The sequence below is a fragment of the Apodemus sylvaticus genome, chromosome 6 (genome assembly GCF_947179515.1).
Source record: "Apodemus sylvaticus chromosome 6, mApoSyl1.1, whole genome shotgun sequence".
Taxonomy (NCBI): Eukaryota; Metazoa; Chordata; class Mammalia; order Rodentia; family Muridae; genus Apodemus; species Apodemus sylvaticus.
In genome coordinates, this window is record NC_067477.1 from 137156291 (window position 1) to 137183748 (window position 27458).

At 40.7% G+C, this 27458-nt stretch overlaps 1 protein-coding gene across 2 annotated transcripts in view; it reads right to left on the reverse strand.

Annotated features, from left to right (window-relative positions):
* The window catches only part of Fshr (follicle stimulating hormone receptor), a 200379-nt gene that overhangs the window by 37295 nt on the left and 135626 nt on the right, over positions 1-27458 (reverse strand). For both annotated transcript variants that reach the window (XM_052184814.1, XM_052184813.1), the window contains exons 3-4: positions 25267-25341; positions 23851-23925 (exon numbers count right to left, since the gene is read on the reverse strand). In XM_052184814.1, coding sequence (XP_052040774.1) covers positions 23851-23925; positions 25267-25341 — 150 coding nt within the window. The remainder of the gene's footprint in view (positions 1-23850; positions 23926-25266; positions 25342-27458) is intronic.

Sequence of the window (27458 nt, forward strand, 5' to 3'; positions counted from 1 at the left end):
CTGGGTCCAGTATCCCAGAATCTTAGTGTTAGATGGAAGAACCTATATGATACTTAGTACAATGAATAGGACCCTAGACTCAAGGATGGTGATCATAGCTAGGTACATTTCCAACTAATGGGCTGACTTTGCAGAATCCTACTTTGTCTCAGTTAAATGACAGTGCATAAAAAATTTGTAGGAGATAGCCATAGAATCTCATTTCCTGTCATCCCATTTTTTACCTTCAGAACAGGAACCATCTAACTTCCATATTCAACTTAAACATTAATCTCCATGGAAAAAAGGCTTTGCAGCAAACACAAGGGATTTGATTAGTCCGAGGGTAGCACCTCCAAGAGTTTAGCCCTATGTGGCTAGATGCTGTCTCACCCAGTGCTTCAGCAGAACAGTGAGCTTCTGGTTTGGGTGTGGGCATGTAGCATTGTCTCAAAGGAGCTGACTGGCTCCAGAGGATCTGGGTAGATGTCTTGGCTTAGCTTCAGGAGTTTGCTGATTGCCTTTATCTAGGGCAAGGGAATTGCCTTGTAAGTAAGCTTCCTCTGCTCTCCTGGCACTATCTGTTCTGTGGCCAGGTGCTTGCCTTTCACTTCAATTGTCGCACTAAGACTCTTATTTCTCTCATTCCTGACTTGATTTCCCTAACTCTCTGAGGGGAGATAACATGCTATTTCCTTGACCTCTGTGATATCCAAGTGGCTGGCCACTCCAAAGTTTCCCAAGTCCCTCTTTCCCTCCCATTTTACTATCGTCTGCTTCCTTCTGCTATACCTTTCTCAACTGTCCTCCTCTTTAGACTCTGAATCTTGGCTTTTTAACAACCAGTATCGTACTATCAACTTAGAATTTTGACATGTGTGCTAGTTTTTTTTTTTTAATCAATTTGACAAAAACTAGAATTGCCAGAGAAGAGGGACTTTCAACTGAGAAATTGCCTACATCAGTTTGACCTGTGGGTATATCTATAGGGCTTTGATTAATGATTGATGTGGGCAGTCCCAGGCCACTGTGTCTGGTGCCATTCCTGAGAAGGTGGTTCTGGGACGTAAAAGCATGCTAGCTTACCATGAGCCTAGAAAGCAAGCTAGTAAGTGATCCTTCTCCACGATCGGTCACTGCTTCAACGTCTCCTTCTGTGTTCCCATCCAGTTCCTGCCCTGAATACCCTCAAGAATGGAGTGTAATGTCGGAGTGTAAATCAAACAAACCTATTTGGTCTGAGGTTATTCAGGTCAGTGTTTTGCATTCCCATAGAAAGTAACTAAAAACATAGCAAATAATACTCTAGAATTGACAAAATTAGAAATGATTTATGTGACTTAACTCATTTTAAGAGCCAAGTGACTTAAGTGTGACTTTTTCTACAGTGACAAGTGGCCACTAGAAATCAAATTATAGGGGCGGCGGCGGCGGCAGCAGCGGCAGCAGTGGCTGCTCCAGCTGAAGGGCCATCAGCAGTGGAACCAAGGCGTCACAGGGACCAGTTAGGCCCTGCGCCCACGACCACTGACCTTCGCTGACCAGCCGGACAGCAAGCAGCTGCAGTTGTGCGGCGCCTTTCCTGCACGGAGGCCACTTCAGAACTCGGCCTCCCACCAGTCAGGAGAGGAGCATCCATCTTGGCTCCGTACTCCAGGAATCGGACAGACTGAGGTACACAAACATAATCCGAGGCCAACACCGCGGTGGTCTGAGCCCGACGGGCGTTGGCCTGCACCCAGGCCCTGGGCGGGTCGGGGGGCCATCGGGGTGCCAACCCAACCAGGAGGTTTTTTGCCCAGGCCTGCGAGCACGCTGCCGCCATTTTGCCTGCAGGGCGACAGAGAGCTCAGGCGGGCAGACCTGTAACAGGCATAGCCTAAGGCTAACAAAGCGGGGGTCCAGGCCCCAAAAGGCACAGGACTGACCCCAAGAACTGGGCGGCTTGGTGGGCCATCTGTGAGTCAACCCGCCCAGGTGATTGTTAGCAAAGCAGACTCTCCCGGCGCTTTCAGGGAGCGCGGGCGCGCATGCCCGCCATCCTAGTCACCTGGCAAACCCAATTAACAGTCAAAGCCATAGGGGAACTTTGCTCAGACCTTGGCCTCCCAGGCTTTTGCCTGGACTCAGGGACTGGGCGGCCAGGCTAACCTTGTGTGCGACAGCCCGGTTGGCAGATCGGCTGCCCAGCAGAGTGAGCGGAACACAGGGGAGGTCACAGTAGCATACACCATCGGCACTCCCTGGGAGTGCACACGGGCTCCATCTGCTCCACAGACACAATCTGGGGCAAGGCCTCAGGCAGAAGCCCTTAGCTCTACTCTCTCCGCTTCCGGATCCAGATCAGTCTGGGCGGCAGCATTACATCTCCAAGTCCTGCAAGTGGCTAGCTGGGCTTCCGGGCGGCCAGCTGGGAGAAGTCAGGGTGCTCCAGTGAATCCAGCGGGCCCCAGCGGGAGCCTTCGGGTGCCTGCTTTGGGATCTGAACAGCCTGGGCAGCAGCACACTGTCTACAAGCAGTGCAGGAGGTAAGCTGTGCACCAGAGGCCAACTGGGAAGGGGCAGCTTGCACTGGTGAGTCCAGCACTGACAAGATAAACTAACACCAGTGAGATCTAGATGGCAAAAGGCAAACGCAGGAACGTCACTAACAGAAATCAAGGCAATATGGCAACATCTGAACCCAATTCTCCTCTACCAACATGTCCTGGATACCCCATCACACCAGTAAAACAAGATTTGGATTTAAAATCACTGGTCATGATGCTGGTACAGGAACACATGAAGGTCATACATAAAGAAATTCAGGAGACAATGGATCAAAAGTTAGAAGCCCTTGCAAGGGAAACACAAAAATCATTGAAAGAAATCCAGGAGAATACAAAAGCCAACAAGGAGGAAATGCAAAAAACACTTAAAGAAATACAGGAGAACTTTGCTCAACAGGCTGAGGTCATGAAAGACGAAACACAAAAATCTCTTAAAGAAATACAGGAGAACTTTGGTCAACAGGCTGAGTTCATGAAAGAGAAAACACAAAAATCTCTTAAAGAATTACAGGAAAACACAAACATGCAAGTGAAGGAGCTAAGCAAAACCATCCAGGATCTAAAATCAGAAGTAGAAACAACTAAGAAAACTCAAAGGGAGACAACTTTGGAGATAGAAAGCCTTGGGAAGAAATCAGGGGACAGAGATACAAATATCAACAACAGAATACAAGAGATAGAAGAAAGAATCTCAGATGCTGAAGATTCCATAGAAACCATGGACTCAACAGTTAAAGAAAATGCAAAATGCAAAAAGCTTGTAACCCAAAATATCCAGGAAATCCAGGACACAATGAGAAGACCAAACCTAAGGATTATAGGCATAGAGGAGAGTGAAGATTTACAACTTAAAGGGCCAGCAAATATCTTCAATAAAATTATGGAAGAAAACTTCCCTAACCTAAAGAGAGAGATGCCCATGAATATACAAGAAGCCTACAGAACTCCAAACAGACTGGACCAGAACAGAAATACTTCCCGTCACATAATAATCAAAACACCAAATGTTCTAAACAAAGAAAGAATACTAAAGGCAGTAAGAGAAAAAGGCCAAGTAACATATAAAGGAAGACCTATCAGAATCACAGCAGACTTTTCACCTGAGACTATGAAGGCTAGAAGGTCCTGGGCAGATCTCATGCAGACTCTAAGAGAACACAAATGCCAACCAAAACTACTATATCCAGCAAAACTCTCAATCACCATAGATGGAGAAACTAAGATATTTCATGACAAAACCAAGTTTACCCAATATCTATCCACAAACCCGGCCCTAAAAAGGATAATAGGAAGACAACACCAATACAAGGAGGGAAACTTCACCCTGGAAAAAGCAAGATAGTAACCTTTCATCAAACCCAAAAGAAGTTAAGCATTCAAATTTAAAAAATAACGTCAAAAATGATAGGAAGTAACAATCACTATTCCTTAATATCTCTTAACATCAATGGATTAATGCCCCAATAAAAAGACACAGACTAACTGAATGGATACGTAAACAGGACCCTACATTTTGCTGCTTACAGGAAACACACCTCAGGGTCAAAGACAAACACTACCTTAGAGTAAAAGGCTGGAAGACAATTTTACAAGCAAATGGTCTCAGGAAACAAGCTGGAGTAGCCATTTTAATATCAGATAAAATTGACTTTCAACCCAAAGTCATCAAAAGAGACCCTGAGGGACACTTCTTGCTGGTCAAAGGAAAAATACAAAAAGAAGAACTGTCAATCCTGAACATCTATGCCCCAAATGCAAGGGCACCCTCTTTTGTAAAAGAAACTTTATTAAAACTAAAAGCACACATTGCACCTAACACAATAATTGTGGGTGACTTCAACACTGCACTTTCCTCAATGGACCGATCAGGAAAACAGAAACTAAACAGGGACACAATGAAACTAATTGAAGCTTTGGACCAATTAGATTTAACAGATATATATAGAACATTCTATCCTAAAACAAAAGAATATACCTTTTTCTCAGCACCTCATGGTACCTTCTCCAAAATCGACCATATAATTGGTCACAAGACAGACCTCAACAAATATAAGAGGATCGAACTAATCCCATGCCTCCTATCTGATCACTATGGAGTAAAAGTGGTCTTCAATAGCAACAGAAACAACAGAAAGCCCACATACACGTGGAAACTGAACAATACTCTACTCAATGATACCTTGGTCAAGGAAGAAATAAAGAAAGAAATTAAAGACTTTTTAGAACACAATGAAAATGAAAACACAACATACCCAAATCTATGGGACACAATGAAAGCAGTGCTAAGAGGAAAACTCATAGCCCTGAGTGCCTCCAAAAAGAAAATGGAGAGAGCATACATTACTAGCTTAATGACACACCTGAAAGCCCTGGAACAAAAAGAAGCTATTTCGCCCAGGAGGAGTAGAAGGCAGGAAATCATCAAACTCAGGGCCGAAATCAATCAAGTAGAAACAAAGAGAACCATACAAAAAATCAACAATACGAGGAGCTGGTTCTTTGAGAAAATCAACAAGATAGATAAACCCTTAGCCAGAATGACCAAAGGGCACAGAGAAAGTATCCAAATTAACAAACTTAGAAATGAAAAGGGAGATATAACAACGGAAACTGAGGAAATCCAAAAAATCATCAGATCCTACTACAAGAGCCTATACTCAACACAACTGGAGAATCTGGAGGAAATGGACAATTTCCTTGACAGATACCAAATACCAAAATTAAATCAGGACCAACTAGACCATCTAAACAGTCCCATAATGCCTAAAGAAATAGAAGGAGTCATAGAAAGTCTTCCAACCAAAAAAAGCACAGGACCAGATGGCTTCAGTGCAGAATTCTACCAGACCTTCAAAGAAGAGTTAACACCAATACTCTTCAAACTATTCCACAAAATAGAAACAGAAGGAACACTACCCAATTCCTTCTACGAAGCCACAATTACGCTGATACCAAAGCCACACAAAGATCCAACAAAGAAAGAGAACTTCAGACCAATTTCCCTTATGAACATCGATGCAAAAATACTCAATAAAATTCTTGCCAACCGAATCCAAGAACACATCAAAACGATCATCCACCATGATCAAGTAGGCTTTATCCCGGGAATGCAGGGTTGGTTCAATATACGGAAATCCATCAATACAATCCACTACATAAACAAACTCAAAGAACAAAACCACATGGTCATTTCATTGGATGCTGAAAAAGCATTTGACAAAATTCAGCATCCCTTCATGCTTAAAGTCTTGGAGAGAACAGGAATTCAAGGCCCATACCTAAACATAGTAAAAGCAATATACAGCAAACCGGTAGCCAGCATCAAACTAAATGGAGAGAAACTTGAAGCAATCCCACTGAAATCAGGGACCAGACAAGGCTGCCCCCTTTCTCCTTATCTTTTCAATATTGTACTTGAGGTACTAGCTCGGGCAATTCGACAACATAAGGAGGTCAAAGGGATACAAATTGGAAAGGAAGAAGTCAAACTATCATTATTTGCAGATGACATGATCGTCTACCTAAGTGACCCAAAGAACTCCACTAGAGAGCTCCTACAGCTGATAAACAACTTCAGCAAAGTGGCAGGTTATAAAGTCAACTCAAGCAAATCAGTGGCCTTCCTATACTCAAAGGATAAGCAGGCTGAGAAAGAAATTAGGGAAATGACCCCCTTCACAATAGCCACAAACAGTATAAAGTATCTTGGGGTGACTCTTACCAAACATGTGAAAGATCTGTATGACAAGAACTTCAAGACTCTGAAGAAGGAAATGGAAGAAGACCTCAAAAAATGGGAAAACCTCCCATGCTCATGGATCGGCAGAATCAATATAGTTAAAATGGCCATTTTGCCTAAAGCACTATACAGATTCAATGCAATACCCATCAAAATCCCAACTCAATTCTTCACAGAGTTAGAAAGAGCAATTATCAAATTCATCTGGAACAACAAAAAACCCAGGATAGCTAAAACTATTCTCAGCAACAAAAGGAAATCTGGGGGAATCAGTATCCCTGACCTCAAGCAATACTACAGAGCAATAGTGTTAAAAACTGCATGGTATTGGTACAGTGACAGGCAGGAGGATCAATGGAACAGGATTGAAGATCCAGAAATGAACCCACACACCTATGGCCACTTGATCCTCGACAAAGAGGCTGAAAACATCCAATGGAAAAAAGATAGCCTTTTCAACAAATGGTGCTGGTTCAACTGGAGGTCAGCATGCAGAAGAATGCGAATTGATCCATCCTTGTCTCCTTGTACTAAGCTCAAATCCAAATGGATCAAGGACCTCCACATAAAGCCAGACACTCTGAAGCTAATAGAAAAAAAACTGGGGAAGACCATTGAGGACATCGGTACAGGGAGAAAGTTTCTGAACAGAACACCAATAGCGTATGCTCTAAGAGCAAGAATTGACAAATGGGACCTCATAAGGTTACAGAGTTTCTGTAAGGCAAAGGACACCATCAAGAGGACAGATCGGCAACCAACAAATTGGGAAAAGATCTTCACCAATCCTACATCAGATAGAGGGCTAATATCCAATATATATAAAGAACTCAAGAAGTTAGACTCCAGAAAACCAAACAACCCTATTAAAAAAATGGGGTACAGAGTTAAACAAAGAATTCTCACCTGAAGAACTTCGGATGGCGGAGAAGCATCTTAAAAAATGCTCAACTTCATTAGTCATTAGGGAAATGCAAATCAAAACAACCCTAAGATTTCATCTTACACCAGTCAGAATGGCTAAGATTAAAAATTCAGGAGACAGCAGGTGTTGGAGAGGGTGTGGAGAAAGAGGAACACTCCTCCACTGCTGGTGGGGTTGCAAATTGGTACAACCACTCTGGAAATCAGTCTGGCGGTTCCTCCGAAAACTGGGCACCTTACTTCCAGAAGATCCTGCTATACCACTCCTGGGCATATACCCAGAAGACTCCCCACCATGTAATAAGGATACATGTTCTACTATGTTCATAGCAGCCCTATTTGTAATTGCCAGATGCTGGAAAGAACCCAGGTATCCCTCAACAGAAGAGTGGATGCAAAAAATGTGGTATATCTACACAATGGAGTACTATTCAGCCATTAGAAACAATGAATTCATGAAATTCTTAGGCAAATGGATGGAGCTAGAGAATATCATACTAAGTGAGGTAACCCAGACTCAAAAGGTGAATCATGGTATGCACTCACTAATAAGTGGATATTAACCTAGAAAACTGGAATACCCAAAACATAATCCACACATCAAATGAGGTACAAGAAGAAAGGAGGAGTGGCCCCTGGTTCTGGAAAGACTCAGTGAAACAGTATTCAGCAAAACCAGAACGGGGAAGTGGGAAGGGGTGGGTGGGAGGACAGGGGAAGAGAAGGGGGTTTGCGGGACTTTCGGGGAGTGGGGGGGCTAGAAAAGGGGAAATCATTTGAAATGTAAATAAATTATATCGAATAATTAAAAAAAAAAAGAAATCAAATTATAAAGCAGATACTTTCAAATTAGATACTTTTTTCATTTCTTTAAGGGCAAAGGATATTTTACCAATGATAAATACAGCAATTGAAAAATGTTTCTGACACTTAGGGAGCTACTGGGGAGAAAAATCATGTATGTATATGTGTAAAAGTCTATTTTACCCCTGAAAATGAGGTATAAGTGAAATGTCTCATATTACAGATTTTAAAAATAAGAAAATGTCCCTTTTATAGGCCATTTAAGGGTTTCTTCATGTAATTTTGGATGTTTTCATTATAAATTTAAAAATGAAACATCTCCCAGGTAGTTTGACAGAAAACATGATTGACCTTAGGGAAGAAAATTTACTGGTTGAATTTTTCAAAAAAGAAAATACTTGTATAAAAGAGATATACCATGGAATATTGAGAATGATAACACAGGAGCTATAATTCCAGAGTTCTTCTATTGAATCTGCTTCTTTTAATAGTTTCTTTTCATTTTTGGCAGCCATTTAAATCTAGTATCCTATGATCAGTAGATTGCTTTACTGTTAAAGTAAACGTTAGAAAAATGACAAATCACATTTTATGACACTGTTTTCTCTGCTGGATTATAGGTGAATCAAAACCAAACAAACCAAACACCTTTGTTCCATGTAGAACACTTTATGAGGGAAGATGAAAGCGTAGAAATTGATTAATTATTTGTCATTATTTCAACCCTCGTTAGCTTTGCATTTATTTCTAAAGCACACGATACTGTAGTTACATGAATATCTACTATATAAAGAAATCGGCTTATTTTGGAACATTCATAATGGGGGTTAGGTGTAGGGTATTCGTTTGGAAAGAGGAACCTGTGATTCTGAAAAGTAGCCAAGTGGAAATGGCAATAGATTTTTGCTGTGATGTTCTGGAAAGAAGGTATAGATTCATAATGATAATGGTCAACATTTATTGAACACTTCCTATGAGTCAGATACCACACTAAGCACTTACCATTGATTATTTTATTTATTCCTCCCTACCACCTTAGCAGACAGACTGAGAGAGGTTCAGGAACTTTCTCAGAGGAGAGGCTGAACTGGAGGTTGGACCATTGGTCTTTCTGAATCCAAATTAATCTTGTACATCTATGATTGGCCCAGTGACTGAGTCTTATTATGATAGCTGCCCATGAAGAAAAGATTGTGTTATTGAGGTCTGGGTTTCCTAGCCCTAGCACAGCACTTACCCTTGGAAGGCTATACTTGTGAAAGGGCAGGAAATGTGATCTCTAAGATGCCTTCCATTTTAGAAACATTGGAGAATAAAACTCAACACACTTTCTTGTGTACATAGGAACTCTTAAAACCTAAAGACCATCTCATTAGATTCACAGCTAGTGCTTTTGCCAAGTGTCCACCTTTGGAGACCTTTACAACACTGATGTAAGGGTAACTTTAATCAAACTACCAATTTGTGGCAAGCAGTTACTTTTACATCACATTTGGGAGCCACAAAAAAAGTTAATATTTTAAACAGTTTGCACACCCTTTCCCACAACTCATTTCTAAGATAAATTATTTAGAAAGCTATTTCTTAGGTACACTTCAAGTTTGCTTGGCTGGATGATCACAAATTTCAAATGGTAAACACATAATTGAGGTGTCATTGTGCTCTGAAACTGGAGAGGTTTACATGGGTTCTCTCTATCAATAGTACACATCTCTGATTGGAGGATGGACTGGGTTAAAGCCATACGTGGATGGATTTTGTTCTTCATATAGTTTCTTGAGTTTCAAAACACTTCTTACTGCTTTTGGAGAACCAAGAACAAGACAAATTGTGTGGAAAAAATTCCCACTTCAGAATTTGCCATGTTGTACATGTTTAATATGAATTTCCCTGGTCCTCCTGCCCCAAATAATTTTGACCTTGCTCAATTTAATCACTGTCTCAGAACCTCCTGCTTCAATTTGTGAGACACAGATTTTGTCTGTCACAAAATAGCTCACACTGCTTTTGTAAGCAAATTAATGCAAGGTGAAAAGGGTTTGTGAAATCTGATTCCTGTAACCCACACTGTTGACTAATGCCCTTTGACATCACAGAGCTGCCCTTCATGTACCACCTTCCCTTCATGACAGTGACTTTTGGCTGGAGGTGGCACAGTAATAGTTCTTTCCAGTTTTCTTTCTTTCTTTCTTTCTTTCTTTCTTTCTTTCTTTCTTTCTTTCTTTCTTTCTTTCTTTCTTTCTTTCTTTCTTTCTTTCTTTCTTTCTTTCTTTCTTTCTTTGGTTTTTCGAGACAGGGTTTCTCTGTGTGGTCCTGGCTGTCCTGGAACTCACTCTGTAGACCAGGCTGGCCTCGAACTCAGAAATCCTCCTGCCTCTGCCTCCCAAGTTCTGGGATCACAGGCATGCAAAACCACCGCCTGGCCTCTTTCCAGTTTTCTATTTCCACCTTTTTATATATGTTCAGTGTGCCTACTTATGTGCTTGTGAATTCAGGGAGATGAACACATGTGTGTTCATGTGCACTTGGATGCGCAGAATCCTAGGGTTGATGTGAAGAATCCTACTCAGTTATTTCCTACCTTATTTCTCTGACATGGGGTCTCTCTCTTAGCTAGACCTACAGTTTTGTGATGGCTAGTTTAGTCAGCCAGCTTGCTCTGGGGATGGCCTGTCTCCACTTTCTAAGGCTGAAATTCTCAGTCACTGTGCATTCCTGTGGTGTGATGGTTAGCTTTAACTGGCATTTTGACACCACTTGGAATAATCTGGAAAGTGAATTTTAATGAGGGAATGTCTGTACTGATTTGGCCTCTGTAGCATGTCCCTGGGTGGTTGCTTTAATTTAGGCAATTGATGTGGAAAGTCCCAGCTCAGTGTTCAGCAGCACTGTTCTCTAGGCCTGGAGTCCTCAACTGCATAACACTGGATACAGCAAGCTGAATACAAGAGAACAGACGAGCAAGCGAGAACTCTGTTGTTTCTTCTCTTGGTTGTGTGTGGTGTGAGAAGCTGTTTCAAAAGTTTCAGCCTTCACTTCCCTACGATCATGGCCTGTAAGTGGAACTGTGAGTTGTGATAAACCTCTTTTCCCATAAGGTACTTTTATCAGAGCAATAACAAGGGAATGACCACATGTGGTTTCTGGAGACCCAAACACTGGTTCTCTTGCTTGTGTTGTGAGCACTTCAATCATTGAACCCCTTCTCTTCATTTCCTGATGAGATCCAGGGAGCTTACTGTTGTCACAAGTAAGGCCAGGACTGTAACCTGGTTCTTAGACTTTTCTATTGGGAATAACATTTTTTCTTGAATCTGGTAAGTGGATTTGTGTGGTTTGGTCCTTGCCAGAGAGATAGTAATGAATGAACCTTATGAGAAGGTAGCCAAGATGCTTCTCTCGCAGGTCACCAACATTCTGCTCTCTACCCACATCTCCATACCCCAACTAGATGAGGAAAGAGCTCATTGCATCCTGAAATAGGCACTGTCTGTAGGCTGATCACAGTGGGTGAGTGTGTGATTAAACCACCGTGGAACATTTATGCAATGTCTGCTGAAGAGGAAAAGATTCCTCAGAGCATTTGTTACTTTGCTGCTCTCATTCTAAAAACAGTCACTGCTTCTCTCTTACCACACAAACAGAAAGCTTTTATACCAGGTCCACATTCTCATTAAGGGACTGTCATGTGCTGGTTTTGGCTCTTCACAGACTCAGAGATGACTGGGACAAGGCATTGCTCTAGCTATGCTGTGTGTATACTCCAAGGCAGGCATTGCCCGCCTATTCATTGCTCTTCAGTCATGATCCAGGGAATCCTGCTGTCTGGTGAGCCCAAGGATATATTCTTTATACAGTCTAGCTCTCATAGAGGATATCACCCTTCCTAGGCAGAGTCAAGGGCTTGTGGCACTTGGCTAGACTACATCTGTCCTAGGAGCTTACGGACTAGTATGCTATAGATGTTAATGTAGATGACAAGAGTGAGTGTGTAGAAGAGAAGAGAAAAATGTAGCTTTCCCAGAACAATTATAGAATGAGAGGGGAAGCTAGAAACACAGCCTGTGAGCCTACATCACAACTAGGTGACGCTGAAAGAGAAAGGACCTTCAGTATTTCCTCCTTCTGTCCATCTGTCCTTCTGACTTTATCCTTCCCATCTGTGCTACGATGTACTGGGGCTCTCTCTCTCCTTATGCATTAGGAATTCAGTGCTAATGAAAACTTTGTATTAGCCTAGAAGCTTGGAATACCCAAGACATAATCCACACATCAAATGATGTCCAAGAAGAACTGAGGAGTGTCCCCTGGTTCTGGAAAGGCTCAGTGTAGCAGTATAGGGCAATACCAGAACAGGGAAGTGGGAAGGGATGAATAGGAGAACAGGGGGAAGGAAGAGGGCTTATGGGACTTTTGGGGAGTGGGGAGCCAGAAAGGGGGAAATCATTTGAAATGTAAATAAAAAATATATTGAAAAAAAAAAAGAAAACTTTGTTCCCATCCTGGAAAAAGAGGAGAGGAGAAAGGCAGGCAGGGAAGGAGAGAGGGAATGAAAGAGTGTAGGTGACTCTGTTCCGTGTCCTGTCTACTTTTGCTGTCTATACATCCTCTGGTCAACTCTTATGGTGATGGTGGCTCTAGTGTGTGTCCTTTCCCAGAAATAATTGCAAGTCTAAAGGTATCTATGTGGACACAGATAGGGCTGGAGTGAGAAGCAAAAGTGTATAGGTCCTGCACTGTGGGCTTTCGCATTGCCCTTCCATATTCTACTGTCCAAAGCTGTTCTTGGTGTAGTTAAGCCTGAGATGGGATATATCAGGCCCCCTCCAATGGCTGCTGGATGCTGTCTGACTCTGTAAACCTGTCCCCATAGCCAGTGCCTCTCAGGCTTAGATGAGGTGGTTTTGCTTATTTGCAGGGGTCCACAATAGCAGGACTGCATCCCATGGTTGTATGTTAGCACAGGAGCTGAGCTTTAGCTGGCTAGAGTTTCTTAGTGCACTTCCAAGACTATAGCAGCTAAAGCCCAGGGAAAGGGAGTTTTAGATATGTCCATGGAAATGCAAGGATCTATCATGTACCACAGACAGATTTGTCCTTATCTCACAGGCACACCTTGCTCTTCTGCATTCAGGACAAGAGTAACATTGAGAACCTCATATATGTGAAGTTTACAGGTAAGCAATCAAGTAGTTGATGGCTGAAAGAGATCTTAGAGGTGTTAGAGGTAATTTTTCCCCTGGCAATCTCTCTGAAGTACATTTGCTAATTTTGTTTTTCAGATGGAGGAACATGGAAGGGTCAATACATCACTGTTTGGGGGAGGGGTGGGGGAAGATGGTACTATGAATGAGAAAGAAACTGAGCTAAGCTCCACTCCCCTGCATCCTTTTGTGGACTATTCTCATATCTGACTTTTAGTGAGGAAATGGAGGCCAATCTTACTTCAAAATTAATGAGAGAGGGACACACCTTACTTAAAAGAACTATCCTGAGCAAATTATATTACCGAGAATCTGAATCTGCAGGTCTGCCCAAACGTGTGTTTATGTGCACACGTCTCTCTCTCTCTCTCTCTCTCTCTCTGTGTGTGTGTGTGTGTGTGTGTGTATGTAGACAAATAGTTGAAGCTCACAGATCACTGGCCAGTCTAGCCAATTGTTCAATTGTTGTGCTCTGGATTAAGAGACTCTGCCTTGAAAAAAATTGGAGAACATCAAGGAAGGAACTAGATATTGACCTCAAGTTTCCACATGTGCATTCAGACATGTACACATGTGCACATACATGTTTACACTCACACATGTACACTAGACACATATATTAAATAGAAACAAGCATAAGAAAATGCTAATTACTCTGGAAAGAAGAATATAAAACCTGAGTGTATTGCTAGGAATCATTAGGTCAGCTAATTTTTTCCTCTGATGGAAAAGACTTGAGTTCTTGCAGAAGAAAGTTTTCTGCATGGGGAGGAAGGTTAACAGTATAAAAATATTGCCAAATTACAAGTACGAGAGGTTCTTGCCTTTGGGAGCAGTCATGATCAGATGGAAATCTCACCTTGAATAGCCATGTTATCTTGGAGTTGACAATGTTAAGCAAAGTCGGATTTGGAAGACTGGTTACTGATAAAATAAGCAATTCTGCAGTCTTCATTGTGTACAAGCATCTTAGTTGTTACGGCAACATCCTGAGATGCAATGCTGATAGCCCAGAAGACAGCTAATAATTTCATCTTAATAATCATCATTCCATGTAAGATGACTAGATTTTTGATGACTGTCTTCTGTACCATGGTTGTGTGTGAGGTACATGGGGAATGAGTCAGGGTAATGGTGTGGACAAAAATAATTTCAATTGCATGGACCCGCATGGCTTGTGATTTTCATTGGCTTTCAACTGTTGTCACTATCACTCTACCTCTGGCTTAAAGCATCTGGTTATTAGCAGGTCGCCTTTGAGAATAGCTTGCTATAGGGTATTCTACAGTCCAATCACCACCATCACACCAATCTACTGCTCACTAGTGTTGAAGAACTTATTGTTTCCTGCTCTATTGTGCTAAACTTTCCTGCCTCAGGTTCTCCCCCAGTTTTGCTTAGCCACATGTACCAAAACTTAGTCACATTGCTTGACTGTGTATGGCCTCCTTTTCCCTGGGGCTCAGTTTCTCCTGATTTGTGGGCCTTGCATATTGCACATATTTCCTTGCTACTTTTTTCACACAGGGCATTTCTTCTACTCCTTCCTTTTCTGTCTTTCTACATCATGTGATTACCCTTCCATCCAGTGTGTTATTCCATGATATTTATGGCTTAGGCACTGGCTCAGTCCTCTCGTACATGATCAGTAAGATAAGCTCTGCACATATCATGTTCAGGACTATAGTTTTTTCATTGAAGAAAGAGTGACTTACAGATATCTCCTAGATCCTACATAGAACTGTATATATATATATATATATATATATATATATATATATATATATATATATATATATATGTGTGTGTGTGTGTGTGTGTGTGTGTATGTATGTATATATATGTGTGTGTATTTATGTATGCATGTATGTATCTAAAGACATCATATATATTCTCTGAAATATGTATTTGACATACATACATATGGCAGGGGCTTAATTTGCCTTGCCATATTTAGTATGCATAACAAAGCCTTGTATATATATGTACTTGTTTATTTTTTAATGAACTATTGAATGAATTCCTACTGACTGGCATAATCCAAATGATGAGTGAACCATAAATATAGTAGCCATAGTTTCTAAAACTTAAACTTTGTGTTTTTTTTTCCTCAGCCACCAAAGACAAGATTGCACATCTGATGACCAAAAGTACCAGAGTGCTCCATTTTATAGGAACAGTGTATATTCCTGTAATAAAAGCCCTGTAACCAGGATAGGAGATAAAATGGCCTCAAGTGATGAGGGGAGTGTCTGTAAGAAAACGCCTGGAAGGGTTTTCAGCTGTAGAAAGCCAATAGCCTGACAACCACCATCAGGTACTTTCAAAGAAGTCGAATGCCTTACATCTGAGTGAAAGATGCTTGTTAGTGGTGGCTTTGGGACAGGGGACACAGCAGTGTGACATGCTTACTAAAGGAATTTTAGTTTATTGAGTAGCAAAGACCACCACCCAGCTGCCTTGGAATTACATTGACAAGATGCAAATGGAAGAGAATATTGTAGAAACCTTATTTACAGATCAATAGATAATCTTTCACACATAAAAGGTCAGCTCCATGAAGGCAAAGCATTTAAAAAAATACTGCCTGCAAATAAAATATTGACTTAAAAATCCATTCAAATGAATTCTTTTATGCATATTCTTCTGGTTAAAGAGCTTTTCTTTATTTATAAGCTTTTTAAAAACTACTTCAGGTTCCTCTGTGAAGCATGAAGGTGCTGATGAAGAGAGCTGATTTCTAGTTGTCCTGAATTCTGTGCTATCAAATAAACAGCATGAAATGGAATCAGTACGGAGAGCTTCAGAACAACATGTCTAAGTGTGTGTGTGCAGCAATTAGGATACTAAAGTCAAATGGCGTCACATCCCCGCCCCCCTGATAATTTCCTGCTTTTGCCTGATTGGATGCTAAATATTTATCCTGACTTAGGAAAGCAAAAACCAAAATGACAACATTAAAAACAAACAAACAGTAGCTCAACCCTATGAATCACTACTGAGTTCTCATCCATTCTGTGCTTTTCCTTTGTCTTGAAACAAGTTTCCATAATCCCAAAGAATGTGTGAAATTGTCTCTGTCACAAGGTGGCTGCTGGATCGGAAAGCAGATTGATAGCTGATGCTATGACAGGAATAAGCATGGAAGGAGGTGTACTAGGGACCAACCTTGGTCCCTCCCCTGCTCATCACTTTAAGTTCTAATCCTCCTGTGACTATATGTGGAGAGAACATATTTAGGAGACAATTCAGATTTAGTTAGGTGATAAGAATGGGGGCCTTACCCTATTGGGTTAGTCTCTTTAACAAACAACATCAGAGAGGTGAAATAAACATTTTCTCTCCAATATCTGCCCAAAGTGAGACCGGTGAGAAATGCACAGAGGAACAGTGGAGCAGTTAGCTCAGGATAGTTTTAGTCTCCTTCTATACCCTGGAGCTGGAGTTATTCCACAGCCCTCTGTACACAGGTCCCACCAGAAGAGAGCTGGTCTCCAAGTAGTGCTAACACAGATTTACAGGCCCATAGGGAGGGACAAGCTCCAGCCAGAGACAGGAAGACCAACTAACACCAGGGATAACCAGATGGCAAAAGGCAAGCACAAAAACCTTACCAATAGGAAACAAGGCTACTTGGCATCATCAGAACCCAGATCTCCCACCACAGAAAGTCCTGGATACCTCAACACACCAGAAAAGCACAATTTAGATTTAAAATCACATCTCATGATGCTGATAGAGGACTTTAAGAAGAACATAAATAACTCCCTCAAAGAAATACAGGAGAGCACAGGTAAAGAGAAAGAAGCCCTTAGAAAGGAAACACAAAAATTCCTTAAAGAATTACAGGAAAGCACAACCAAACAGATGAAGGAATTGAACAAAACTATCTAAGATCTAAAAACAGAAGTAGAAACAATAAAGAAATCACATATAAAACCTAAGGGATATAAAACCTAAGAAAGAGATCAGGAGTCTCTCTCTCTCTCTCTCTCTCTCTCTCTCTCTCTCTCTCTCTCTCTCTCTCTGCAAGCATCAGAAACAGAATACAAGAGATAGAAGAGAGAATCTCAGACACAGAAGATAACATAGAAAACATTGACACAACAGTCAAAGAAAATGCAAAATGCAAAAAGCTCCTACCCCAAAACATCCAGGAAATTCCGGACACAATGAGAAGACCAAACTTAAGAATATGAGGTATAGAAGAGAGTAAAGATTACCAACTTAAAGGGCCAGTAAATATATTCAACAAAATAATAGAAGAAAACTTCCCTAACCTTAAAAAAAGATATACAAGAAGCCTAGAGACCTCCAAATAGATTGGACCAGAAAAGAAATTCATCCCATCACATAATAATCAAAACACCAAATGCGCAAAACAAAGAAAGATTATTAAAAGCAGTACGGGAAAATGGTCATGTAATATATAAAGGAAGACCTATCAGAATTATTCCAAACTTTTCACCAGAGACGATAAAAGCCAGAAGATCCTGGGTAGATGTCATATGGACCGTAAGAGAACACAAATGCCAGCCAAGGCTACTATACCAAGCAAAACTCTCGGTTATCAAAGATGGAGAAACCAAGAAATTCCATGACAAAACTAAATTTATACAATATCTTTCCACAAATCCATCCCTTTAAAGGATAATAAATGGAAAACTCCAACACAAGGAGGGAAACTACACTCTAGAAAAAACAAGAAAATAGTCTTTTACCAAACCAAAAAGAAGATAGCCACATAAACATAATTTGACCTCTAACAACAAAAGTTAACAGGAAGCAACAATCACTCTTCCTTAATATCTCTTAATATCATCAGACTCAATTCTCCAATAAAAAGACATAGACTAAGACACTGGATGTGTAAATAGGACCCACCATTTTGCTGCATACAGGAAACCCACCACAGTGACAAAGACAGACACTACCTCAGAGTAAAAGGCTGGAAAACAATTTTCCAAACAAATGGTCCCCCAAAACAAGCTGGAATAGCCATTCTAATATCGATTAAAATCAATTTTTCCACCTAAAGTTATCAAAGAAGATAAGACACTCACTTCATACTCATCAAAGGAAAACTACAAAGAAAAACTCTAAATTCTGAACATCTATGCTCCAAATTCAAGGGCACCCACATTCATTAAAGAAACTTTACTAAAGGTCAAAGCACACATTGCACCTCACACGATAATAGTGGGAGTCTTCAATACCCCACTCTCATCAATGGACTGATCAGGGAAACACAAGCTAAACAGAGACACAGTGAAACTAACAGAAGTTATGAAACAAATGGATTGAACAGATATCTATAGAACATTTTATCCTAAAACAAAAGAATATAATTTCTCCGCACCTCATGGTACCTTCTCCAAAACTGACCATATAATTGGTTACAACACAGGCCTCAACAGATACACGAAGATTGAAACAATCCCATGCATCCTATCAGATGACCATGGACTAAGGCCTAATAAAGTTTCAAATCTTCTGTAAGGCAAAAGACACTGTCAATAAGACAAAAGGCAATCAACAGATTGTGAAAAGATCTTTACCTCTATATCCAATAGAGGGCTAATAGCCAATATATACAAAGAACTCATGAAGTTAGACTTTAGAGAGCCAAAAACCCTATTAAAAATGGGGTACAGGGCTAAACAAAGGATTCTCAACTGATGAATATGGAATGGCTGAGAAGCACCTAAAGAAATGTTTAACATCCCTAGTTATCAATTGGGAAATGCAAATCAAAATAACCCTGAGATTCTACCTCACACCAGTCAGAATGGCCAAGATAAAAAACTGAGGTGGCAGCAGATGCTGGTGAGGATGTAGAGAAAGAGGAACACTCCTCCGTTGCTGGTGGGATTTGAAGCTGCTACAACCACTCTGGAAATTGGTTTGGCGGTTCCTCAGAAAATTGTACAAATTACTCCCTGAGGACGCAGCTATACCACTCTTGAGCATATACCCAGACAGAAGGTGCTCTGACATGTAATAAGGACACATGCTCTACTGTGTTCATAGTAGCCTTATTTATAATAGCCTGAAGTTGGAAAGAACCCAGATGTCCTTCAACAGAGGAATGGACACAGAAAATGTGGTACATTTACACAATGGAGTACTAATTAGGTTTTAAAGACAATGAATTCATTAGGCAAATGAATGGAACTATAAAATATCACCCTGAGTAAGGTAACCCAATCACAAAAGAACACACATGATATGCACTCACTGATAAGTGGATATTAGCCCAGAAGCTTGGAATACCCAAGATACAATTCAATGACCACATGAAGTGCTAAAAGAAGGAACTCTAAAGTGTGAATACTTCGGTCCTTCTTAGAAGCGGGAACAAAATACCCATGGAAGGAGATACAGGAACAAAGTGTGGAGCAGAGACTGAAGAAAAGACCACCCAGAGACTGCCCCATCTGGGGTTCCATCCCATATACAGTTCCGAAACCCAGAAACGATTGTGGATTTCAAGAAGTGCTTGCTGACAGGGCCTTGATATAGCTGTCTCCTGAGAGGCTCTGCCAGTTCCTGACAAATACAGAGGTGGATGCTCTCAGGCAACCATTGGACTGAGCACAGGGTCTCCAATGGAGGAGCTATAGAAAGGACCCAAGGAGCTGAAGAGGTTTGCAGCCCCATAGGAGGGACAGCAATATGAACCAGCCAGTACCCCCAGAGCTTCCACGGACTAAACTACCAGTCAAAGTGTACACATGGAGGGACCCATGACTTTAACTACATATGTAGCAGAGGATGGCCTTATTGGACACCAATGAGAGATGAGGCCCTTCGTCTTGTGACGGCTTGATGCCCTAGTGTGGGGGAATCCTGGGCAGGGAGGTAGGAATGGGTGGGGTTTTGAGCAGGGGTAGGGGGATTGTATGGGGGAGTTGGAGGGGAAAGAGAAAAGAGGATAACATTTGAAATGTAAATATGAATGTAATTTAAATGTAAAGAGCACAGTCTGAGCCACAGTCAGGTGTATTGCTGGTTGAAGTGCTGTTGGAGGGCAGAGTTGTTTAAACCTCCAGGGGATATCATGTGCAATCGACATGCTGAGGTGGCATTTCTGGGGAAGGTTTAGTTTTGCTAGGAACTGAGAAAGGCTTAAGATATACAATTTCTATTTCAAATTCCTTATGGGAAGAGCCACAGGACTCCATATGTAAGAAGATTCTATATGGTATAGAATTATGTCATTACTATTCAATGGATGTTTCCCCCAAATTTATGTAGAAACCCTACAGCACAGTGTGATATCATAAAATCATGTGTAGAAATAGAATATTTTCTCTTCTTCCTTTACATATAATACTTGTAAAAGGACATGTGAAGATTCATTAGAAAGAACATACCAAGAATAGGAACCTCTCATCAGGACCACTGAGCTCCTAATGTTAGATTTTTAATCTCTAGACAATTGAGAAATATTGACTTAAGATTTAAACTACAGATTATAGTATTCTGTTGTAGCAGTATAAACTGATCAATACAATAATATTTTGATGTGGATTTTTTTTGTGTGTGTTGGGGGGAAATCTTTTGACAATGATGCAATAACTCCAAATTTCCAAGAAAACAGGTTTAAAATATGATGATGAATAATCTCCCTGACCATAACGTGGGTGGAGCCAGCTTCTGTTATCTGTCTGTCAACTGCCACAGGATACAGATAGGATCAATATACAATCTATTTGAACATAGGGATTTGAGCAAATTCCCAGGACTGTGTCCTTGAAGCCAGTCTTCCCCTAATGATGACTCAAGAGGACAGATGACATCAGAGGAACAAAGGTCATGAAGAATAGTCTGGGCTTGATGACAAATGACACAGGTGTTATCTCCTCTGAGGTCAAAGTTTGAGCTTTTTTCCCCCTATTCTACTGATGGTTCCCTACACCCTTCTCTTGTTGTACAGTGAATTCCATATCTGCATCCTACAAGTTCTTCATTTGTTGAGGGTCCCCAGAATGAAGAATGAATGGTGATAGCCATGATGTATGGGCCAATACCAGTCCAATTCTAGTTTTATTTTTTGTGGTTCTTAGGTCTGATTTAATACCTTACACATGACAGGCAAGCACTCTACAGCTGAGCTATATCCCCAGCCCCAGAGTCAAATTCGGATGCTTAGTTTCACAGTTTGGAACGCTTCCTCTCAGTTCTCATTTATCTGTTGTGCTGTTCTCTTTTTGGACAGGCTAGGAAATGTGTGCATAAAGTTTTCCTCATGAGTTTGTCCTTTCCATTAGAGTATGGTTTAGGGATAGTTTGCCACTGGATCACCAGGAACTCCTTTTGCCCTCCCAGAATTCTTTTGTTCTGGTACAGAAGGTTCTATGGCCCCATGTTCTGCTCAGATATCTTCTAAAAGGTATGAGGCAGGAAGAAAGAAGGAAGAACAAAAGCGGCCAACTATGTAACTGCATATGGTGTGTGTCCATGCAGCTGACTTGCCTATAACATGGCTTCAGAAAAAAACAACCTTCTGCCTTCTCTATACCCTTCCTGGGATTCCTGTCATGGACAACGCATAATAGGTTGAATGGATTCTCATTTGATGAATCTTATTCCTTAGTTCCCACTCAGATGGCTGAGGTCCACAGTGGCTCAGTAGCCTTTTATCACACTTACTAACTCTACTTAGTGTGAACCAAAATTTAGGGCCACAGAATGATGTGATTAGAAGCTAATATTTCCTGAATATCTATAGTGATGGGTGTGATAGGGTCAAGGTTCTTTCACCTTGTCCCTGTGGCAGCCATTCAAGATCTGCCAGAGCTGATCCCCAAGTCCCTTATGCTCCTTTCTATGGGAAAGTTAGAAAATTGACCAGCTCTGTCCTGAGGACTTGAGGTCAAGTTGACCCAGCTAACTGCTGCTTTATGATTCTGCTAAACTGTTTGTTTCCTTTCCTTTTCTCTGGAACTGGCAACAAGGATATGGTTTTTGCCTTTTAAAGCTCCCAGCAGAAATCATTCAGGGCTACTCTGTGAGAACTGTTTCTCTTCAGCCAGTCACGAGATTGCCTTATAAAGACTCTCATATTTAGACTCTGATTTTGTTATTGGGGTCCTTGCCCCATGACAAAGGCACAGTGAAAACTTTTTATATACTTGGATTGAATGTAGAGGTGTCCTTCCTCAGGCCTATTTTTCTTTCCTTTGTCACAGCTCTATATCATGACTACAGCTTCTAATGTCAAGAACTGACCCCTATTTCTCTTACCTCTTGAATTCAGACTGGGTCTGTGAATTTCTGTATCTAATAAAATGCACCAGAAGAGATGGTGTATTATTCAGGGTATATGCTGAAAAGCTTGTACTTCAAAGGTATCTCTTGGAACTCTGGGATCTCAGTGCACATAAGCCTACCCTAGCATGGTGGAGATGATCATTACTGGGAGGAGAGCTGAGTCATTCCAGCTGGGGCCATTGACCATGCCCTGCCCCAGATGACTTGCTGACTTGCTATAGATGCATGAGTATGTTGAACTGATGTCAGAGAAACCAAGTCCTGGCCAACAGATCTATTTGGCTGAACAACTGAGACAGGTAAAAAGTGATAGATGGTTATTGCTTTAAGTCTCTAGGCAGCATTGTTAACAACCTATATGCATTATTATTTCCATTTTTTTAACAAAGAAACAAGCTATGTGATCCTTGCCTCTAACAAACAGCTAGTGAATAGACTCAGAAAGTTCAACTACAGAGTCTAGATTCTTTTCTGCTACTTTGTAAGATCTCATCATAATGTTCAAGTATCTGTCAAGCCCTCAGCTAAAGTAAGTCATTTGAGTGTAGGAAACCATGGGGACAGGCCATAGAATGGAGTTCCATATCAGAAATCTCTCTGCTGATAAAATGCCATGACAGTTATTGGCCAAAATGTACAAAACAAAGCACTGCAATCTATCTGAGAAAACCACTTATATGTAAAACAAGTGAGACAAACAGTATCTTTGAAGTCAAGGTTGCAAGATGAAAGATAGCTGAAAGTTTGATTGCATCTCATTAACCCTTTATTTTGGCTGAGATCTGTAAATGTTCTGCATGACAATTCTGTAAATGTGAAAGACATCCTTCGTTTGAAAATGAAAACAAAATGCTGTTACATTAGTGGACATTGCCTATTAAACAAAACTAAACTCACTTCCAACAGTCTTCCCACCTTTGCTTTGGTCACTCCTGCCCATAGTGAGGTAACCCAATCACAAAAGAATACACATGGAATGCAATCTCTGATAAGAGGATATTAATTAGCCCAGAAACTCTGAATACCCAAGGCACAAATCACATAACAAATGACTCCCCTGCAGAAGTATGGAGAGGGTCCTGATCCTGGAAAGGATTGATCTAGCATTGGAGGGGAATATAAGGACAGAGAAAAGGGAGGGAGGTGTTTGGAGAATGGATGGAGAGAAGAAGGTTTATAGGACATATGGGGAGGGGGGATCTGGGAAAGGGGAAATCATTTGGAATGTAAACAAAGAATATAGAAAATAAAAATTTTTAAAAAAAGAAAAAAAAGAAAAAAGCAATTAGTCCTTCTAATAGCAATGGGAGGTTTTACTAAAATAAGAATGCACAATTTAGTAACAGAAGCAGTGTGGTGATGTATGAGTGCTTACAGATATCGGAGACTGGGAAGATGCTGGAAGGCCTCAGGGTTGATGTACAGAAGATTGTTGGCCTTTTCAATCCTACTGTAAAAGAAGAAGGTGTGTGTAAGTGACTTGAATGGCAAGGAGTGCCATTTATTTTCCATTATACAGAGTACATCAGCAAATAATCAAGTTCATCCCTCCCTCCATCCATCTATCCATCATTCATCCATCCATCCATCCATAAATCTGTCTATACATGCATCATTTCAGCAAATGCAGTAACATTTATTATAGAAATCTGTGCAAACTGAGTGTCAACCATGTTGATTTAACACTTAGCACTTGGTCACTGTCCTCTAGTCCATTTTTAATTAAGCATGGGAGAACTGAGGATTTTACTAGTAACAATGTCCCAGCAACAGGGTGAACTAAGAATTGGGAAGTGACACTAACCTGGAAAACTGAACTAGGGAATGGTATGCAGACAAAAAAAGAACATTATGGCCAGCAAGGAAGGGTGAAAAGAAGATGAGAGGGGAGGGAAGGGATATAGGTGATGCTGCAGAAAAGCCTAGAGAAACAGAAATGAATTAGCAAAGAAATAAAATCTGCTCGTCTGGGAGAAAAGCAACTGACTTCTGTCTCTGACTTAAAGCACCAAATTCATGGGGAGAGCATCTGGTAGGAGGCCCTTTACCCGCATTTTGTAGAGCAAGGTGGTTTCTCCTAGCAGATGGGGAATAGGGACTTCTGCCCAGTGGTTTTGACCCATCTTATGTCCTGATCAATAGTGTGGAAGTGAGCCTGCTCACACTGGATTCCTGCAGAGAACCTATCTCTTTCTCATCTTGCTGGATCAATGCATATTTGCAGAGATACTCTTGTTAATTACTTCCTTCCTGTTTCATTAGCTTTTATGTTGCAGTAACCTGTAGCTAACGAGAGAGCCAAGTACCAGGCAATTAATCATTTGAACACAGCCAGTCTTGCATGGGAATGAATACCACCCCATGCAAGGAGGAGATGCAAGAACTGTCCCATGAGCCCTCCTTACCACTGGATGAGATCAAGGGGTGCAGTACACTGTGCCTTTGGTTTATTACTCTGATATGCTTTGTGGACTTTGAAGCCCCATCAGGTCTCTTTTCATAAGTAGGACAAGATGAAGGCAGGTGGAGAGAGAATACAGGAACGAGACATTAGTGAAAACAAGGAAGCATGAGGTAGGCTGCAGAATGAGTAGGCAGAAATCAACAGGGTATCATTTCTAAATAACTCCTTAATCTCTGTTTGTCTCTGTCTCTCTGTCTCTGTCTCTCTCTGACTCTGTCTCTCTGTCTCTCTGTCTCTCTGTTTGTGTCTGTCTCAGTCTCTCTCTCTCTCTCTCTCTCTCTCTCTCTCTCACACACACACACACACACACACAGGCATATTGCTTACATTTCATGCAACTTGGGTAGGTTGGAGAACACATCTGCCTCTATTACCTCCAAGACATCATTCTGAGAGATCTCTCTGCAGCAAAAGAAAGATAATTCAGGTTAGTTTAGTTTTCCCCCATAAACCTTCTAAGGACTCAATTAGAGTCTTGTGCTTAGGAGGATTCATAAGACACAAAACTGCTTTCATTTCAAGTCAGCTGTAGCAATAAGTCTAAACTAATACACTTGATGCTAATGTTTACAGAACAGTGAGATAATAAATCTGGGGTAGCAGTTCATTTAGAGATTAGACATTCTTTAGCCATGGAAACCAAAGTTGGAGGGAGAATTATTTAAAGGTATTTAGAGTAATAAACTGGATGAAATCAAACTAAGTTTCTTAGATCAGTAGTCAAACAACTTTTTCTGCTCCAGATAGTACCTATTATTGGCTTTATGAATCATTACCTATTTATTGTCCTTGTGGATTATTTATTGATCTGCATTGAAACTACTACAATGAAGTTCCAGTAAAACCATAGGAAATGAACTGTTTTTCAACAAAAATTTATTTATTAAAAAAAATAGGGCTGAATTTGGCCCATGGGCTGTGGTTCATTGAACCTGTCCTGACTCTGGAACCAGGTTCTCTGTTAAACTCCCTGTCATGTTTAAGAGCATAAATGTTCATTCTTGCTCCTTCTTCCCTCTCTAGTGATCTGCCCTGGTCATTCTTGGTCCCTTAAAATTATTTTAAAGTTTTTCGTTAGAATAATGGCATTTTCAAAATGTCAGTTTGATGCATTTATAACATTAGATCCATATGATATATGTACATACACATACATACATACATACATATATACATACATACATACATACATATATATGTGTGTGTGTGTGTGTGTCATTCTTTCCCAAGTCCTACTGCCCCTCACTGACCCACCCCCTTTCTCAGAGGTCTTCTTCCCCTGCCAAGTCAGACCGTGCTCTGTTTTCACAGCACATTCATCCCACCACCTCACCGGCTCAACCCTCCTGTTCCCTGTAGTAGACATCTTCTCTCCTCTCATGGTTCCATTGATCCTTTCATGTTCTGCAAACACACACACACACACACACACACAGAGGCAAGTACACATACAAATTTATTCTACATACTACACGTGACAGAGTATATTATACTTTTTTTTCCTGAGTCTGCTTTAATTCACTAAACATAATGAACTTCAGTTCCATTCATTTTCTGGTGAATTCTATAATTTCACTTTTTGTTATTACCAAGTACAATCCATTGAAAATGTATGTGTGTATGTATATATATATATATTTTTTTCTTTATCTGTCTGACTACTGTTGCACTATTGGCTGGTTCTTGACCTTGACTGCTGTGATATTGCGTCAATAAATGTGGACATATATCTATCTTTGCTGAGTGCTGACTTAGGATCCTAAGGTATACTCAAGGAGTGAGTGGTATCATCGGATCATGCTGTACCTCTATTTTTAGAACGGTTCTACTTTTAATTCTTTTGAGGAACCTAAATGCCGATTTACATGCAATGGTACAAGCTTACATGATCCCTAAGGATGTATAAGATTTCTGTGTCTTCCATATCCTTTTCAGAATTTGTTAATTGTTTTTTGAGAGTAATGAGTCTGACTGGAATGAGATAGAATATTAAATTTCCATGATGGTTTAGGTTGTTTGAATACTTAAAATATTAATCATTTGAACTTTTTTCTTTGAGAACTATCTGGTTGATTAGTTCATTGCCTGGAGGTTTCTTTCTGCTGTTTCTTTTTAGTTCTTCTTAGGTTCTACATATTAAAATCATATACGATGGACAGGTAGCAAAGATTGTCTCCCATCCTGCAGTATCCCTTCACTCTGGCTGTTGTTTCTTTTGTTGTGAAGAAACTCACTAATTTTCTGGCAGTTCTTGCAGGGAGGCCAGTTTTGGAGATGGTTTCTTGTGCTATTGGTATCCTACGTCTCGATGTGTTTTGCCTCTGTTTTACTGTAGCAGTTCCTAGGTTTTTTGGTCTTCCATTCAAGTCGCTGATGTTTTTGAATTGCTTGTTATATGTGATGACATGGATATGGTTTTATTTTTTGTAATCAATTATTTTAAAAATAAACATGTATTAAAATCTATCCCCCATCCATGCTATAGCGATAAAGCTTACCTTTGCTACTAATGACGGCTT